Source organism: Physcomitrium patens, chromosome 11, assembly GCF_059467195.1.
Source record: "Physcomitrium patens ecotype Gransden chromosome 11, ASM5946719v1, whole genome shotgun sequence".
Lineage (NCBI taxonomy): Eukaryota > Viridiplantae > Streptophyta > Bryopsida > Funariales > Funariaceae > Physcomitrium > Physcomitrium patens.
This window is the reverse complement of record NC_143420.1, coordinates 3,092,616-3,113,145: the sequence shown is the minus strand read 5'-3', so window position 1 is coordinate 3,113,145 and position 20,530 is coordinate 3,092,616. Positions and strand designations below refer to the sequence as shown.

The 20,530-nt window shown below is 30.4% G+C and overlaps 1 protein-coding gene across 1 annotated transcript; it reads right to left on the bottom strand.

Annotated features, from left to right (window-relative positions):
- Window positions 1-10,204: 10,204 nt before the first annotated feature.
- Window positions 10,205-12,596, bottom strand: LOC112288137 (syntaxin-52). Its single transcript, XM_024532001.3, has 5 exons — window positions 11,911-12,596; window positions 11,478-11,576; window positions 11,095-11,296; window positions 10,863-10,907; window positions 10,205-10,582 (listed from the first exon to the last, which is right to left on the bottom strand). Exons 1-5 carry the CDS (start codon window positions 12,117-12,119, stop codon window positions 10,460-10,462), a joined length of 678 nt encoding a protein of 225 aa, XP_024387769.1. The 5' UTR covers window positions 12,120-12,596; the 3' UTR covers window positions 10,205-10,459.
- Between the last annotated feature and the right edge of the window lie 7,934 nt (window positions 12,597-20,530).

The window sequence follows — 20,530 nt, the reverse complement described above, 5'->3', positions numbered from 1 at the left end:
ATACATACTCTAATCCTTGTTTTTTTCAAAGATGGTTGATAGGTTGTTTCAACCATTGATAGTATTTTATACCACAACAAGAAGACTACTCTGTTATTTTGTTGTTGTTGAGGCCTTGATAACTTCCTTCAAATAAAAAATTTAAAACATTGTTAGGAATTGTTTCTATCTCTAATAAAACCACCAAACATTAGGAGTCTCTTCTAAGATCATGAAACCAAACACATTGTGGAGATGTAATAGGATTACATGATAAAAATAGAATCAAAAATAAAATTTTAATTAATATATAATTATTTTGATTGAATAATAATTCAAAATATTTAAACATGGTTTTTATAAAAACTTCTTAATTTATTTTTTTGTCTTAATAGTTAATAAGTAAAAGGTTGGTTAGTAATTTTACCTTTTAAGCTGTAGAGACTCTTTTATTGTCTTAGAAAGACCATAAATTAATAAAATCAAGTTAAAAGACATAAATAATTAATATGGTTGATATTAAGATTAAATTAAAGATAGGATTGGCCTAAAAAATCCTTAAGATAGGTTAGATTAATACTCAAGGATTGGCCATTTGTGAAATAGGGTTGAAATCAAACCTCCAGCCACTAAAACGATGACTTAGGACAAAATAGGGTTTCATTTGAAGATTGGAGATTAGAATTTGAGAGCTGGCTTAGAGTTGGTTCCAAATACATAAGGCTTATTTTTGTAGGATTTGTTTGGACTTTGCAATTGTTGATCAAAATCAAGATTTGTATTAGTAACTTGGGATTTATGCAATACAATTAGGGTTAGTACTTTTGGCTAGTTTGTAAAATTGATATCACATCTATAATTCAAAATTTGAAAGTACTTGGTTAATTGAGTGTGCTAAGTGTCTGTAAAAATTTGTAAAAATCTAATAATGCAATTGAGAGATATCTGAGTTTTGGTATAAGAAAGTATTGAAAGTTAACAATTTGAGGTTGGATATAATTTCTATGATATCTGAAGATTTACTAGTTGGATCAAAGTGAAACTTAGCATGGTGTTAGAAAACTTGAAGATCAAGATACACACCAATTTTGAGTTGAAGTTGATGGTTGAAGAAGGAAAAATCACTGCTAGAATATTTACATTAAGTTTCAAGTTGGCAGCCAAGTAAAATCAGTGTAGTTTTTGGACGTTTTTTCATGATCTATAAGTTGGATTTGGATGAATTCTTTTTGAATACATAGACTTATAGTGGAATTTATGTGTAAATTTTTTTTCCAAATGGATAGTTAGATTAGAAGCTATAGCTAACTAAAGCTTATTAATTAAGATTAAGATTTACAAAAATAATTCAAAATTATCTAATTATAAAAATAACAAGGCAATTGGAATTTATGTATAGTTGAGATTACTAAGAAGAGTATTTTTGAGCACTTTATATTGGATTTAAGTATTCTTGAATTAAAATTCAAATTACATTCTTCTTATAAAAATAAAATATATTAGGATTTATGGATACTTCTAAAACATAATTCTACCTTCCACAATCAGATACCCAATGTATTTCTAAGTAAGACGACACATAATATAACATAAATTGTTTTTCACTATCTATTCAAAAAAAGACATGTCATTCATGAGGATCTTTATCTCTATTAAGTTATCTTAAAGATAGTGACAATTATAATATCTCATCCAATAAGTCAACAAGTCAAAGCTCTTGGATTGAATCTACTGGTTGTTGATTCTCTATCTCCTTATTATCACAAATACCTAGAAGCTACAAAAAAAGGTAGAAGGTAGAATATTATCTTCTTTTATAGCAAAGATTTATTATTCTTCATCTTCATTTTGATGGATGTCGTTGATGAAAAGCCTAAATTTTCTTTGTTACATTTGCAAGTTTCTTTGCTAGCTTCCATGTTTATTGATTAATATCATATCTATATTAATGAACAAGATATTCTAATCTATTTTGGCATTGCCTTAAATCTAAGACTTCTTCTACCTTGAATTCTTGATTATTATCCACTTTTACAAGAAGAGGTGGCATTTGTCTTTTTTCCAAGATATTCATTGTATTATATGATTCGAAAAGAGACACTTGAAATATAGGATGGATCTTTATAGACTCTCATAGATATAATCAATAAGTAACATGATTAACTTATTTAAAAATAAAAAAAGATCCAAACCTATGATAGTTCAACTTGTCACAAGGACGAGTAGTCTTGATATTGTGATAAAATAACCATATCTTGTTACTTACGTTCAATTATGGTTGCTCCTTACAATAGACATCTACATTAATCTTTTGTCATTCTTGAGCTTTTTTTAACTTCACTTTCATTGTTACATGTAGCTTTGACAAATAATTCGCTAAAACTTTTACTACACGATTATAAACTTTTGAAAAGTTAAAAATAACAAGTTGTAGATGATAACCATAATTGACAAAGAAAGGTATTTATTGACTAGAAGAATGTACCAAATTATTGTACGCAAACTTTGCCATTGATAAAACACTTGTCCAATCATCTTGATGATAGTGTATACTTCAAGTACTACTCCAAAATTAAATTCATCTGTTTTGTTTACTCATCAATTTGACGATAAAAAGCCAAAGAGAGCTTTTTATCAACCTTTAAAATCTTGAAAAGGATTTTTTAAAAAATTGATATAAATTGAATCTTTTTATCTAATATAATAACTTTAGACAATCAGTGATAGTAATAGATGTTGTTAAAAAAACTTAGCCATTTCTTTACTTATAGTATAGATTTTATACATGATATAAAATATACCATCCTGATAAAATAATCTACTACTACAAATATATAATTATACAAATGTGAGAGTAAAAGATTTGTGATAAAATCTATAGAAATGGAAGACCATGGTTGTTCTAGAATAGATAATGGCCAAAGAAGTCCATAAAATCAATGGTAAGAAGTTTTGAATCTTAAACAAATATGACATGATTTTATAAAGTCTTTAATTTCTTTTTATATTTGAGGCCACCAAAAATCTCTAGATTTTAGCTCCAAAGTCTTGTTGTATCCAAAATATTTGGCTATTAGAAAGTCATGACAAGTTTGAAGAACACATAATCGTGTTCCACCTTATGGAATGTATAATTATCCTTCAAAATAGAGTAGATTGTTTTTAAACTCAAACTTGGAAGTATTATGAGGCTTAAAAGAATTATTCTTGATATCATAGACAAAAGAATTAGAGGATATATTTGATTGAATTTATTTCTCAAAGGTTGAATCAACAATCAAATTTGATTTTATTACTCAAAAATAAAAATACTTTGGCTTCAAGAAGATTTTTCTTTGTTGATCAAAAGATGCATCTTCTTCATTTGGTACAAGGTAAGAATATTTAAAAATGGTGTCTAACAAACCTTGTTGTTCTTTGGATCAATAAATGATCTTGAAATTAAATCTTGATGAAGACATGCTCTAATAAGCTTGGCAACAATTCAAAACTTGTACTGATATAAGATACTCAAGGTTCTTGTGATTTGTATATATGATGATTGGATTTGAGGCACCTTCTAGATAATGATGCCATTCTTAAAATGAATCTACAATTGCAAAGAGCTCTTTGTCATAGATCTCATAATTAAACTTGATTACTGGAATTTTTTTGGAATGAAAAGCTATTAGATGAAGTTTGTCATTTGCTTCTAGTTATGATAATATTACACCCAAAGCAAAGTCTAATGTACTAATTTCTATGAAAAATACCTTAGAGAAATCAATACCATATAAGATTGGTATAAAAATAAACTCCTTTTTTAAAGCATCAAACAATGTTTTGGCTTCTTTACTCTACTCAAGTTTGTCTTTACAAGTCAAATATATTAGTAAAGTTGCAACTTAAGAAAAATTCTTGATGAAGATTCAATAGTAATTGGCAAATCTCAAAAAGCATTATACATCTCTTATTATTCTAGAAATCTTTCAATCCATGTTAATTTAAATCTTCTTTAGATACATCATTAGTTCTTTATTGGAAATGATGTATTTTAGGAAGTCAACTTGAATAGTGTGGAATACACACTTTTTTAATTTGGTATATAGTTCTGAATCTTTAAGATTTTTAACATACAATGAATATGAACTTCATGCTCTTCTATATTGTTAGAATAGATTAAGATATCATTCAAATAACATACAAAAAAACCATCAAAAAACTCACAAAAGACATCATTCATTAAATATTGAAAAATAATTGGTGCATTTATAAATCTAAAAGGCATGACATTATCTTCAAAATGCTCATATCTGATCCAAAATACAATATTTCATTCATCTCATTCTTTATTGTCTACCTAATTATATGCTCTTCATAGATCTATTTTTATATAGATCTTTACTTGATTAAATTGATCAAAAATTACTAAAATCAAAGGTAGAGGATACATCTTCTTGATGATGATCTTGTTGAGTCCTTGATAGTCCATACACATCCATAGAGATCCGTCTTTTTTCTTCACAAATAAGATTGGAGCCTCAGTTGAGAATGTAAAATGGCATATAAAATTTCTAACCAAGTTTTCATCAATTTATTCCTTAATTACAATCAACTCATTTTGTAATAGGCTATAGATTGGTTCAAATGTTGGTTGAGCTCTTTCTTAAGGATTGATGGAACAATCATAAAGATAATATTTTGGAAGAATATATATATATATATATATATATATATATATATATATAATTTAAAATATCTTAAAAATCTTGATATTAGCTAAAAATATTACTTGATATCTTCTAATCATCAAAAATAGATATGTCATATATAATAAAAGTTAATCCAATTTTTGTAGCATGCATGAAAGCTCTCATATCTATCAATAAAGGTTTGGATGTATCAGACTTATGTATTTTTATTTGACTAATGGAATTTTAGATTAAACTATCAAAAAAATTAAGGTGAAAAGAAATCCAATTTATTTGAAGATTATAAATTTTTTTTTATTAAGATAATCCTAAAATAATGAGATTGAAAAGAAATCTTATTATATTAAATATTACTATAGTATTATGATATTTAATTATTACATCTCAAGGAATAGTCTCATATGTGATATTTCTAATAGATAACCAATAATTATCTATGACTTCTACATGCATAAGTTTAGTTTTCTTGACTAATAATATTTCTTGTTCTTTGACAAAATCTTTATTTATAGAATAGACTGAGGCTCATGAATCTAACAAAGCTAAGACTTTGTGATTTTTTAGTCCTAAATAAACTTCTATTATAAAATAAGGCGAAGGATCTGAGGAGAAATTAGATCCTTTACTAGGAATCATGCAAGATTTTAGTTATATGGTCCTTATTACCACTAGAAAAACTTTTTTTTGACACATCATCTTTTTGGCAACCATGCTTTTTATTTTGTGGTTGCATTTTTTCTTTGAATAATGTTAAGTAGTGTGTTTAGCTTCTCCATAATATAAGCATAAGCCCTCTTGATGCTATTAAGTCTTTTCTTACTCTGTAAGGAATTTAAAATGTATCATATCAATTTGTATTAGTTCTGGCCTTGGTGAATAAATTTTTGAAAACTTGAAAGCTACCGTTGTCGATGTAGAGAGACTTTGCCTCAAGAAAGTACTATGCTCCTTACTGCCACTAATTGCTCAATCAAGTCTTAAGATAAAGAAGACCAATTTTGTATATATATATATATAATACTTTTAGGTGCTATTATACCAAATATATAAGTATTAAGTTCCCAAAAACATCCAAAATATGATAAAACCTCTAAATCCTTTAATATCCTTATAAAATATTATTCTTGAACTTCAAAAACTCGTATCTTCCAATTGGACCGTTAAAACACATTCAAAATTTATATGAAGTACTGATGTACTTCTAACAATAACTACAACAAATTTCAAATGAAAATTCATTGCGGATCTTAAGATATCACGAAAACCCTAACAATAGCTTCAAATCCTAGTTTTTATACATCCATGTGTAATTTTCTTCATATCTCACAAACTAAACATTCAAATGCCAAAAAAATTATACATATAGTTTTTTAATATAATTATCTACCTTCTTCAAAAGGTTTGAGCCAAAAATTCTTTCAAAAACTCAAGATATGGCTCCAACCATTACTATGAATAAAATCACTTACTTACTACCTTTGATTTAGATGCACAGACTTTAACTCTCTATAACTTCTTCATTTGAACTCCAAATTTATCAAATAGTATATGAAAAATATAGTCAAAGAAGTGCTCTCTTCAATCTTAATTGCCAATCTTTTTTTGCTATCTGTAAACGTATGTTATGCCCCAAAGAGTGACAGTATATATTAAATTGACACCTTAACTTTGAGTGCCAATAACTCCTTCATAGAAACTCTAAATCACACAAAATTTGCATCCAATTTGTATCCAAAATCTTAAACTTGCTGATCCTAGCCTCCAAAACTTCGAAAGAAAAATCCTAATTCCTAATAAGGCCTTGGGTAGCCTCCTTGAAGCCCATTGGGCATGGCCTTCGACCAATAGGAATGAAGATCTCCATTCCTTGCCTTTATCCAACCATGCCTTGCTTTCATTCCTCCCAATAAGCCTCCTATTAGTTAAGATTTTCTTCATTAGGCTCTAATCTCCTCTCAAAGCTTCATACAAAATATTTAGGTCTTATAATTTTTTTAAATGCTATAATAAAAAAAGATAAAATTCAAAATAAAGTTTCTTAAATTCACTCTTTTTAAATTAATTTATTAACCATTCTAACATACACCAAGACTTGTGAACATATTATATGTCCGAACTAATTTTTACATACTATAAGCATTTATAATACAACACCGTCATTATTTGACTTGTTCTTCTCTAGCCAAGTCTTTATTCTTGACATCTTTCAAATATTAATTGTTACATGCAATGGTTTAAGCAATAAATTATTTCAAAGATTTTACCTTTGGCATTATCAATGATAAATTTTTGACATTATCCTTCAACCTATATCGAAATTGATTGATAAGGGCTTTGTCATTCCAGTTCATATTGGAAGCGAGGTTCTGGAATTCAACAATCTATATAGTGGCTAATTGTGATCCTTGCCATAAAGATAAGAGCTTCGTCTCTATTACTCTTTCTTGATCATTTTTTCCAAATATAAGCATAAATACTTTTAGGAATGAATTCAAATCATAAAAGAGTTGTAAATCTTTTTCTATTAAAGATACAAACCAAGAGAGAGCACTTCCTAATAGAAGTGCATCTATGAATTTAACTTGAGTAAATTCCTCAAGATATTAAAAATGATGCAACCTTAAATAGAGCTTGACTTGTTACAGAAATCTTTAAAATTTTGATCTTATTCCATCAAACTTCTCATGCATATTAATCTTTGTCTTCATTATACTTATAGAAGCAAAACTCCTTAGATTTGGTTGTGAGGTTGATCTACTTGCTTCTTTCAACTTCGCAACTTCTTTACACAGACTCTGAACTTCTTCCATAGGTGTAGGAATAATACCTCCATAGTTCACATTGAAAATACATGAAATTTTTACTCTTAGAGTATTGACAAGCTCATGAAGATCTGAAATAGTTGCAAATCTATTTTTACTTGCGTTGAAAGTAGCATCCTTAATCTTTCCTTCCATAGACAATTCAAGCAAATTCAAAAAGTTAAATTAGAAGAGGATAATCCACAACCTCTAATATCAAATAAAAATTTCTACAAAGAGGGATAATTCACTTTTTTTTAAGAAAAAATCAATGTTAGAAAATAAGATTATTTATTTAAAGATGGATAGTCTACAATCTTCAAAACGCAACAAGAAAAGTGAGATAATCATCTCACTTCTAAATAAGAAAAAAATAGTAAGTTAATACTCTTATAAAACAGTCAATGACATGAATCTTGAAGAAAGAAATCCTTAATACACTCTTCTGTCTCTTAATAAAATTAGGAAGTCACTCAAAGAAGATATGATATTAAATTAAAATGGCTATTGCTAAAGACAAGAACACTAAAAAGTCTTCAAATAAGACTAAAGATTAGAAAGGCGTTGACAAGAATGAAGAAGATTTTACTCTTGCCTCCATTTATACTCTTAATTAGGAACTATATAGTGATATGATATAAAACCTCTAAAATGTGTTAACTTTGCAAGATACATATCTTAAATCGCAAGGCAAGTTTTTTATATGTGCACCACATAGTTAGCTTGTTCTACAAGCTACCAACATGTGATTAACTTGTTAACTAAGCTTCTAACCTATCAATCAACTACAAATACATGTAAAGTCAAAGTAACGTCTATGAAGCTTCTAAGAAGCTTCTAAAAAGCTTTTTTGAAAGGTATTATGAAATTAATGTACTTTTATTTATTTTTACCTACTTCTACTTAATTATATAGGTATTTACTAGAATACGTATGTATATCGATGACAAATATTTTATCAAGAAGTTATTATAAAAAATAAAAAATTATTTTAAATTATTTTAAATTATTTTAATAATAATTAAAAATTTAAGATTTACTTAGATTTAAAAAATCTATTTAATTATGATTTATTAATATGAAATTAAACTATGAATGCATGGCATTATTTTTTTTAATCTATATATATTTATCTATGTGGTCTTTCATAGAAAAAAAAGAAAAAAAAATAATATATTTGTACTATTGTACCAAATATTCTAATTCATTATGTTTCATCTTTAAATCAAAAAACTCTTCTATATAAAACTCTGTTGAATCGTTATTTTTAAAAAAAGAAATAATATAATTTATTAAATATAGTATATATTTAGTAATGTTAATAAATAAAATTAAGCCTAAAACTTTATTTTAAAATCTAATCCATTTGAATTTTTTATAATATTTTTAAAATAATCTCTCTCTCTCTCTCTCTCTCTCTCTCTCTCTCTCTCTCTATATATATATATATATATCCAATTATATTTTAGACAAAATTTATAGAATAATATATAATTTTGTATTTATAATTCTCTTATAACAAAGATCTAATTGTTTCATCTTGATAACTTTATTAATTCATTATATTTACTTCTAAAATCATGGAATTAAAAAATATATAATAGAATATTTTTATAAATTCTATTATAGTGAAATATTGTGGTTATAAACTTCTTTTAAATATAATACTGAAGAGTTTAGAAAGTATAGAGATGGCTCACTATGTAACATATTTTCAAGAAATATTTTTTACTTGAGCCATAAAAAATTCGATAAAAAAAATTAGTCATTTGTTCTTTTAAAAGCTAAAAATATTTTAAATTTTTTAAATACAATGTAATATTTTAAAAAATAGTCATTATATTTTAATAATTTAAAAATAAAAAATAAAATGATATACCTAAATTTATGATATTTGTGTAATGTTAACAGGTATACAATACTTTTAATAAAATAATTCCATTCTTGATAGAAATTTGTAATAACAAAGAACATTATTTATATGATTTTTTTAAATAGATATTAGCAACAATGAATCTTTTTAATAAAGAGAACTGATGAGTTTGACCAAAGAAATCTGTTGCATTATTTGAAATTTAGAGACCAGAAATATTGTTTTTATATGATAGTCTGGGAGCAATTTAGCTTGTGAATGCAACAATACTTTCCTGGATTTCGGTAACCAACTGTGTAAGAGTTGTGATAAGTAGGTAGTTCCCAAACAATTGCCTAATTGCCTCTTATATATCCTCACGGCAAACTACACATTCACACTTTGGTTTGTTTTGGTCACTGCCATGAAGCATTTTACACACGCATGCTTGAATTTGTATTTCGCTGCTCATCTTGGAATTGTATTACTTGTTGCTATCGACAGTTGTTCTCCCAAGTACGATAATGTACATATGCACGAAAGTATTCTTTGAGTTGTTGATTACTTGCTTATTGCATTAAGTACTTGCACGAGCTATAATTACAGTTGAATTGATGTACATGACTGAACAAAATATTGCTGAATTCTAACCTGTCCCAATAAAACCGTAAGCTAGGGCAGTAGCTGTAATTGGCATTAATCACATTTATATGAATTTTTCCACCAATTGTTGCTGAATCCCAACACATCTGCTTGTCACCTGATCAAGTGGTTTAGGGTTTCTTAGCCCTTGAGTTTGCAGGGTATGAGCATCCTTTTGCTGCAATTCTGATGTTTTAATACACTTTGATAACAATAATGCATCCTTTGCAATATTCTCATAGTCCAACTGATTGCAATGTGCAATTATAAGGGATACATCAACCAATATACACATGTTTGTGCACTTCAGCAACAAAGATTTTCCACACATGCTACTTTGAGCACTTGCTTGCCGAGCAGTGGAAAAACAACACACCTCTCCTAAAGCATTCCCAGTCATCACAACCATCAACACGATTTATGAAACATGATCGTGCGATAATACTAAACCCTAGCTCACACAAATTCCAACCACCAGTTGAGAGACGCCAGTACTACAATAGTTTGAATAAGAACAAGACCAAGACCACCACCACAACCATCAAAAAAATCATAGTCATCAAGGACCATCCCTGCCCTAGGTTCTTGTTCAGAAACCCAAGTCTTCTCTGTGCCGCCTGCAGATTACAAATGTACAGGAGTGAGTTACTGGCCTTAAGGTGTCACATTCATGCATCTGTGTGATGTTACGAATTAGGTGAAGTCGTGCTTATCATTAGCACACGAGCATTCTGCCCAAACAAAACATTCCAACCCAGAGACAACAATACTCTTACTAAAGCAAAATTCATCAATCAAGACACACAAACTGACAAATTTACCTTTTTGGATTCATGTGCATACTCTGAAAAAAACCGAAGGATGTAACAAAGCAAACGCATCAAAAGACGAACTCACCAAAAGCTTGTTATTCGTTACATCTGCACTCTGATCCATGTCATCCTGCATGAACCAAACGAGTAGTAATAAGCTTACTGTAATCGAATTTATTAATAAGACACTAAGTAAAAATGAAGATAGCAGAACAATAACAACAAATGATAATAATGATAATTAAGATAATGACAGTACCAATAGTGATAATAACAATAATATTCCTAGTAAGGATAATAAGGTGAACATAAATTACCAGTAAACGAGTGTGAAGATTCAGCTCTTCATTAACAGCAAGCGCAATGTGTTTAGTACTCATTACTGTTTTCTCGAGACTCTCTAGATCTTGGTCTTGCTCTTTCATTATTTGTCTTTGTAACTTTACAAGTCCGCTGTTATCCAAACCCTGTGTTCGGCCGGTCTCCACTGGGGCAATACCACCTTCCATCAAACTTGCCCTACAAAATGATACATTATTTGAAGGGAGACAGTAGAAACGCTGCGACATGGAAATTAACCGCAGAGTGCTCCAGATCCATTATAAAGTAGACAAACTCGAACTAAACAATTCATCCAATAACATCCTGCAAATAGCTAGACAAACACTCAAAAACTTTCACCAAGTGAAATTAAGCACACCTGTTATCCTGTGCAGAGGAAAGTGATGCAGACATTTGTTTGGATTTGTAGCGGATATCGACAAGCATATTTTGCCGACGATACAACTCCTTTTCAGACCTAGCTCCAATGCAAGTCAATTCTAAGTACGTTAGAAAGGAATTCATCAAGCAACAGAGTAGGGCAAAGCTGGTTCATTAATACTCCAGGAATGAAGCAAGCTCACAAATAATATATTCCATACGCCGTGAGATTCGCTACATTTGCGAAGTTGTACCATTATCAACTCCTTGCGCTTCATGTGATTGACTTCAGTTAGCCATGTGCAATTGTTACAAACAATCTAGCCGGAAAATGTGTACCACCTTTTTCCTTCATGAGCTTGCATGTGATCAGACAAAAACTACACATGCTGAAAGCCAAAACTGTGGAACAGATGATGGAATCAACTTACAAGCTGGACTTCAAAGAGCCATTCTGAAGAAGAGATTCGAGGCGATCCAGCTTGTTGTTAAGCATCGCCAGTTTCCTTCGAGTAACAGAAACAATTCGAATGCTCTCGCTCGAGTGAGGGGGCAAAGCATTCTTTTCCGCAATCCGCCCTTCTATGTCCTCCGTCAGCCGAACGGCCTCTTGAAACTCTTTCGTCCATGAGTCCGCCATCCCCCTCACCACCCCAACCTCTCCTTCGATTCAACCCCTTTTCAAACCCTCACGATTTCGACTAACGCTCTCAAAACCCAACCACTAGATGCATAAAATCGTCACAGAGAATGTCCAAAGATTGCTTAAAAATAAATTCCCACAAATTCCACAAAAATATCCACTAATTTCTTCACCCACTCTCGTTTGATTCCTTCCCTGACCTCTCTAGGGTTTCCAACCTTTACAGATAAAAACTCCGCTCAAAATTACTCTAATTCTCCAAGTAAAAACCGCCCCACATAATCAAAAAGCCTTCCCAATCCAGCTCCAAACTCCTTCCTCCCGCTCCTGCTCCTCCCCTTCCTAACCCCAGACGCGTAACCGCTCGTCCGCAGCGAATTGTGCGAGAACGAAATGGAGGAGCGACTCGGGGAAAATACAGTGATGGACGGGGAGGGAGCACGAGAATGGAGGAAAGACGGGGAGGGAGGTAGGTAGCAAAGCTTGTTAGGTAGTACTGTGGGTGGGGGGTCGGTATACAGGGGTTCCGTCGAAAGTCCCTGCTGCCGCGTGGATAATACAGTGATGGACGGGTGCAATTTTATTCCAGCATCGTAGTAGCTCACTAGTAAATTCAAATTGTAATGTATTTAATATTGGAATTAACTAAGAGATATGTCTAGGGAAGTATTATTTAAAATAAAATTACATAAAAAACTTCAGAATAATCTTAAATTATTTTTAAAAAAGAAAAAAATAATAGTATGATTAGTTTTTGATAACCTCTTTGCAAAAGAGATTAAGTTCAAGTTTGAAACAATCTTCATTTTTTCATAAGTGTGTCTCTTTTTTTTATTATTTTTGATTTAACAGTAATGCAAGACCTACTCTTGGATTTGTCAGAAGTCATGACATTTTCAAAACATAATATTTATTTCTTCTTTTACTATTATTTGAATAAGTATATATATATATATATATATATATATATATAGTGTTATACATTAAAAATAATTTTTAGGAAAAAATGGATGCATTAAAAAATGTATATATAGTATTTTAATTTTTTTTAATGAAAAATTACTATGATATTATATTTTTATATATTAAACAATAATTACATCCAAGATATGATTTTATTTTATACTCTTCATTGAAATAAAAATTAATTTAGTAAAATCAATCAAATGAATGTTGCAAGCTTAGGAGATATTTATACTAAGAAAAGAATAAGAAACTATATATATATATATATATATATATATATAATGAAATAAAATCTATTTTTTTATATGACATAAATAATATTTTTTCTTCAAATTTATAATAAGACTAGCTATGAAGTGGTAATTATGTAAATTTAAAAGTGGTGTTATCAAGGACATGAATCAAAAATAATAAAAAAACCTTAATGAACTCTTTTGAATGACAAAAGAGTAGATATTCATTCAAAAGTAATATAGTATTAAAACTAGAATGGCTATTGCTAAAGACATGAAGATTAAAGACTCTTGAAATAGGACTAAGAACAAAAAAGGTATTGATAAGAGTAACAAAGGTTTTACTATTGCCTCTATATATACGATCTTACTAAGAGCTATATGGTTATGTTTTTATAGGACCTTCCATACATGTCAAATATATAAGATATGTATCTAATTTGCAAGACAAGTTTCCTACATGTGTATTACATGGCCAATTTGCACCACAAGTCGCCATCATGTATGATACATGACAAATTTGTTGGCTAAGTTTCTATACTAGTATCATGGACATATACATTCATCTCAATAGTTACTTATATGATTAAGTAGAAGTATGTAAATATAGAATAATTTCATAAAGTTTTCTAGAGTAACTTCCTAGAAGCTTCATAGATGTAGTTTTGACTTTAGATGTGTTTGTAGGTTAGAAACTTGGCCAAAAAGCTAACCATGTATTGGTAGCTTGTAGAACAAGCCAACTACGTGGCGCATACATAGATAACTTGCCTTGCAAGATAAGACATGTGGTTAGCAAAGTCAACACATGTTGGAGGTCCTATAGGACATTGCCATGTAGCTCTTAGTTAGATAGTATATATGGAGGCAAGAGTGAAGCCTTCTTTATTCTTGTCAATGCCTTTCTAGTCCTAGTCTTATTTCAAGACTTTTTAGTCTTTTTGTTTTTGGCAATAGCCATTCTAATTAATATTACATCACCTTTTGAGTGACTTTCTAATTCTCTTCAGTGATAGAAAAGTTTATTGAAGATTCTCTTTCTTCGAGATTCATGTCCTTGACAGTTTGACAAGAGTGCTAATATATTGTTTCTATCTTGTTTTAAAAGTGAGTGGATTACTCCACTTCTATTGTTGTGTTTTGAAGATTACAGACTATCCATCTTTAAATAAAAAATCTTATTTTCTAACACTGATCTTTTCGTTAAAGAGAGTAGATTATCCCTCTTTGTGGGATTTATTTTTAGAGGTTGTGGATTACCCTCATGTAATTTAACTTTTGAATTCGTTTGAGTTGTCTATGAAAGGAAAGATTATTGATGCTACTTTCAATCGAAGTGAAAATAGATTTGCAACTATGACAGATCTTCATGAGCTTGTCAACACTCTAAGAGTGGAAATCTCACGTATTTTCAATGTGAATCATGGAAGTACTATGCCTACACCTATGGAAGAAGTTTCGAGTCTATGACAAGAAGTTGTGCAGTTGAAAGAAGCAAGTAGATCAACGTCACAACTAAATCCAAGTGTCACGGACATACTCATATAAGCTAGTAATTACATATATAAATAGGTGGAAGTAAATAAAAGTAGATAAAAGTAAGTTAATTCTATAGTATTTAATATGGAAGCTTCCTAGAAGCTTCATAGATGCTGCTTTGACTTCATAGGTATCTTTAATTGACTTTTTGGATTAGAAACATGGTCAACAAGTTGACCATATGCCTCACATGTTGTTAGCTTGAAGATCAAGCTAACTATGTGGCCCATACATAGAAAAACTTGCCTTGTAAGTCAAGGCATGTGTCCTACAAAGTCAACACATATTGGAGGTCCTATAGAATGTCGCCATGTAGCCCCTAGTTAGATAGTATATATAGAGACAAGAGTGAAGCCTTCTTCACTCTTGTCAACTCCTTTCTTGCTTCCAGTCTAGTTTCAAGGGTCTCTAGTTTTCTTTTCTTTTGGCAATAGCCATTCTAGTTTCTCTTTAAATATACATACTTATTTATTTATATTTTATTACCTTTCTTTGAATGAAGGCTCACTTGTCTGAATTACTTTTTCATCGAGTTCTTGTCCTTGACACCAGGGAGTTTTGCTTCTAGAAGTATAACAAGGACAAAGATTAGTATGCATGAGAAGTTTGATGGAACAAGATCAAAATTTCGAGGATTTTTGCAACAAATCAAGCTCTATCTAAGGTTGCATCTTTTTCAATATCTTGATGGATTTACCCAAGTCGGATTCATAGGCACACTACTATCAAGAAGTGCTCTCTCTTAGTTTGTACCTTTAATGGAAAAAGATTCATGACTCTTTTATGATTTGAATTCATTTCTAGAAGTATTTATGGCCACATTCGAAAAAAGTGATCAAGAATGAGTAGTAGAGACTATGCTTTCATCCTTACAACAAGAATCACAATTAACCACTATATATACTACCAAATTCCAAAACCTCACTTGCGACGTAGATTGGAATGACAAAGCACTTATCAACCAATTTTGATATGGGTTGAAGGATAGTGTCAAAGATTTGTTATTAACAATACCAAAAGTAGAATCTTTGGAATAATTTATTACTTAAGCCATTGCATGCGATAATTGTTTATTTGAAAGGCATCAAGAAGAAAGATTTGGTTGAAGAAGAACAAGTCAAATAATGGCGACAGCTCCCAAGTTTTTTGAAATGTATTTGTGAAAGCCGGAACTAATACAAATTGATATGATACGTTTTAAATCTCTCATGAAGTAGGAAAAGACTCAACGTTGCCAAAAAGGATTGTGTTTATATTGTAGAGAAGCTAAACACACTCCTCAACATTGTTCAAAGAAGCAACACAATTACAAAATGAGGAGCACAATTACCAAAGAAGATAATGTGTCAGAAAATGAGTTTCTCCAGCTACAATAGGGACCGTGTGGCTGGAATCATATACAACACCTAGTAAAGGTCCTATCCTCTCCTTAGATCCCTCACTTTATTTTATAATAGAAGTATATTTAGGACCTAATAATCACAAAGTCTTTGCCTTATTAGATTCAGAAGCCTCAACATATTTTATAGACGAAGATTTTGCCAAAAATCAAAAAATACCTTTAATGGAGAAAGTTAAATCCGTACATGTAGAAGTCATAGATGGTCGTTTGTTGTCTTCTAGAAATGTTACACATGAAACTATTCCTTTAGATGTAGCTATTAAAGATCATAATAGTGTAGTAGTATTTAATATAATAAAATCTCCTTCTAATCTAGTTATTTTAGGATTATTATGACTAGAAAAATATAATCCTCAAATAGATTAGATTTCTCATAACCTTAACTTTTTTGATAGTATAATCCAAGATCACGTTAGTAAAGTAGAAGTACATAAGTTTAATACATCCAAACCTTTATTAATAGGTGCAAAAGCTTTCATGTATACTACAAAAGAATGATCATCTTTTGTTATATATGCTACACCTATTTCTAATGGTGAAACAACATTGAGTGGTATTCCTAATCAATATTAAGAATTCTAAGATGTTTTTGAAAAGAAGAATGCAAATATTCTCTCCGAGCATTGATCTTGTGATTGTTCAATTAATCTGCAAGAAAGAGCTCAACTACCATTTGGACCAATCTATAGCTTATCACAGAATGAATTTGCTGAATTAAAGGAGTACATTGATGGAAAATTGGCAAAGAACTTCATATGCCATTCTAAATCTCCAACCGAGGCTCCTATCTTATTTGTGAAGAAGAAAGATAGATCTTTGTGAATGTGTGTGGATTATTTAGGACTCAAGAAGATCACCATTAAAAATAGGTATCCTATGCCTTTGATTTTAGGACTTCTTGACCAACTCAATCAAGCAAAGATCTATACCAAAATAGATCTACGAGGAGCATACAACTTAGTTTGTATAAAAGAAGGAGATGAATTAAAGACTGCTTTTCGAACTAGGTATGGATATTTTGAATATAATGTCATGCCTTTTGGACTCATGAATGCACTAGCTACTTTTCAATATCTTATGAATGATATTTTTTTATGAATTTTTAGATGATATTATTGTTTGTTATTTAAACAACATTCTAATCTATTCTAAGAACACAAAAAAACATGAGCTACATCTTCATCATGTGTTACAAAAACTTAGAGATGCAGGATTATATGCTAAGTTTGAAAAGTGTATATTCTACACTACTCAAGTGGATTTTTTAGGATACATCATTTTCAAAAAAAGGCCTTATGATGGATCCTAAGAAGGTTCAAACTATCATAGATTAGAAGATTCAAAGAACAATATGAGATGTGCAATGCTTTTTGAGCTTTGATAATTACTATCGAATCTTCATCAAGAATTTTTGTCAAGTTGTAGTTCTACTTACATTTTTGATTTGTAAAGACAAACTTTAGTGTATAAAGAAGTAGAAGCACCATTTGATGCTTTAAAGAAGGAGTTTATTTCTGCATCAATCTTACATTGCGTTGACTTCTCCAAGGCATTTTTCATGGAAACAGACATGTCAAATTTTGCTATAGGTGCCATGTTGTCACAAATAGGAACAGATGATAAACTCCATTCAATAGCTTTTCATTTGAGGAAATTTTCAGCAGCCGAGATTAATTATGGAATCCATAACAAAGAGCTCCTTGCAATCATAGATTCATTTCAAGAATGGTATCATTATCTAGAAAGCATATCAAGTCCAGTTATCATATATACAAACCATAAGAACCTCGAGTACTTTATGTCAACACGTATCTTAAATCGTCATCAAGCCCGTTGGAGCATGTCTTTATTTAGATTCAATTTCAAGATCACTTATCGACCCAAAAAATAATAAGGTCTATTGAACATTCTTTTTAGACATTCTTATCTTGCACCAAAAGAAGGAGATGCATCTTTTGATCAACAAAGATCAATTTTCTTGAAGCCCAAGCATTTTCATCTTCAAGCTATAAAATCTTTGATGATTCAATATTTGTGAAGCAAATTCAATCAAGCATGTCCTGTGATTCTCTTGTTTAGGATATCAAAGATACTTCCTCTAAGTCTAATGATAGTTTCAAGTTTGAATTCAAGAATAATCTATTATATTTTGAAAGATGCCTATATGTTTCAAAACGTGAAGCTCGATTACGTGTTCTTCAAGCTCGTCATGACTTTCCAACAGCAGGACATTTTGGGTACAATAAAATTTTAGAACTAATATCCAGGAATTTTTGGTGGCTGCAAATATAAAAGGCAGTCAAAGATTTTTTACAATCTTGTGATAATTGCTCAAGATCAAAAATTCCTTGTCATTGACCTTACGGACTTCTATAGTCGTTATCCATTCAAAAACAACCATGGTCTTTTGTTTCTATGGATTTCATCACGGATCTTCCAATCTCAGGTTCTTATGACTCTATATTTGTGATAGTAGATCGTTTTAACAAGATGGCACATTTTGTACCATGTACAAAATCTATCACAGGTGAAGAAACACCTAAACTTTCATGGACAATATCTATTACTATGATGGATTGCTAAAGAATATTATATTGGATAGGGGGACTCAATTTGTATCAAGATTTTAGAGAATCCTATTCAAGATTCTAAAGGTGGATATAAAGCTTTCTTTAGCTTTTCATCCTCAAACTGATGGACAAATGGAACGGATAAATCAAATTGTGGAGTAGTATTTGAGATGTACCATTAACTATCATCAAGATGATTGGACAATTCTTTTACCATTGGCAAAGTTTGCATATAATAATTTGGTACATTCTTCCACTCAACAAACACCTTTCTTTGCCAATTATGGTTATCATTCACATCTTGATACTTTTGACTTTTCAAAAGTTGATAATCCTGTGATAGAAGATTTAGCAAATCGATTGTCAGAGCTATATACAACAATGAAGATACAATTAAAGAAAGTTCAAGAATGACAAAAGACCAATGCAGATGCGTATCACAAGGAGCAACCACAATATAATATAGATGATAAAGTATGGTTACTTCGTCGTAATATCAAGACTACTCGTCCTTGTGATAAATTAGATTATTATAGGGTGGGATCTTTTTTTATTTGTGAATAAATCAATCCTATTGCCTATCAATTACATCTACTAGAGTCTATGAAGATCCAACATGTATTTCACATGTCTCTTTTGGAGCCGTATAAGATAGTGAATATCTTTGGAAGAAGACAAATGCCACCTCTTCCTATAGAAGTGGATAATAACCAAGAGTTTGAGGTGGAAGAAGTCTTAGACTCAAGGTGGCACCGATATAGGTTGAAATATCTTGTTCATTGGCACGGATATGATATTAGTGAATGCACATGGGAGCCATCAAAGAATCTTGTAAATGGAACAAAGAAAGTTGAAGTCTTTCATCAACGACATCCATCAAAATCAAGATGAAGAATAGCAAACTTTTGCTATAAAAGAAACAAAATCAAAGGAAAATATATTCTACCTTCTATCTTTCATTATAGCTTCTGTGTATTTGTGATGAGATGGAGTACCAACAACCAGTAGTTTCAACTCAAGAGCTTTCATTTGCGGACTTATCAGACAAGACATTGTGATTGTGACAACCTTCAAGACAATGGAATCAAGATGAAGATCCTCAAGAACGACATGTCCTTTTTCAAATAGATGGCAAGATACAACATGTTCAGTATCATGACCTTGGAAGAGACTTCCAATGTTTAGTAATTTTATTAGAAGTAGGAACAATTCCTGACGGTGTTCCAAATATTTTATTTGAAGGAAGTTATGAAGGCCTCAACAATGACCAAATTACAAGGTGGTCTTCTCGTCTTAGTATGAGATACTATAGATGGTTGAGAGGACCTATCAACCATCTTTGAAGAGAGCAAAGATTGGAGTATGTAGCAAATACAATTTACTGTATCTTGGACTTCCTCAACATATGAAGACCGCTCCTCGTGGAATTCGTTCCTAAAAGGGAGAGTAATGTCATGGATATATACATTTATCTCAATAGTTACTTATATGATTAAGTAGACGTATGTAAATATAGAATAATTTCATAAAGTCTTCTAGGAAAGCTTCCTAGAAACTATATAGATGTGGTTTTGACTTTAGATGTATTTGTAGGTTAGAAACTTGGCCAAAAAGATAACCATGTATTAGTAGCTTGTGGAACAAGCCAACTATGTGGTGCATACATAGATAACTTGCCTTGCAAGATAAGATATGTGG

Coding starts and splice junctions, on each gene's coding strand:
- LOC112288137 (XM_024532001.3), bottom strand. CDS start 12,119: ATGGCGGACTCATGGACGAAAGAGTTTCAAGAGGCCGTTCGGCTGACG. Junction 11,577..11,910: donor GGCTCTTTGAAGTCCAGCTT/GTAAGTTGATTC, acceptor CATTGGAGCTAG/GTCTGAAAAGGAGTTGTATC. Junction 10,583..10,862: donor TAACGAATAACAAGCTTTTG/GTGAGTTCGTCT, acceptor TGTAATCTGCAG/GCGGCACAGAGAAGACTTGG.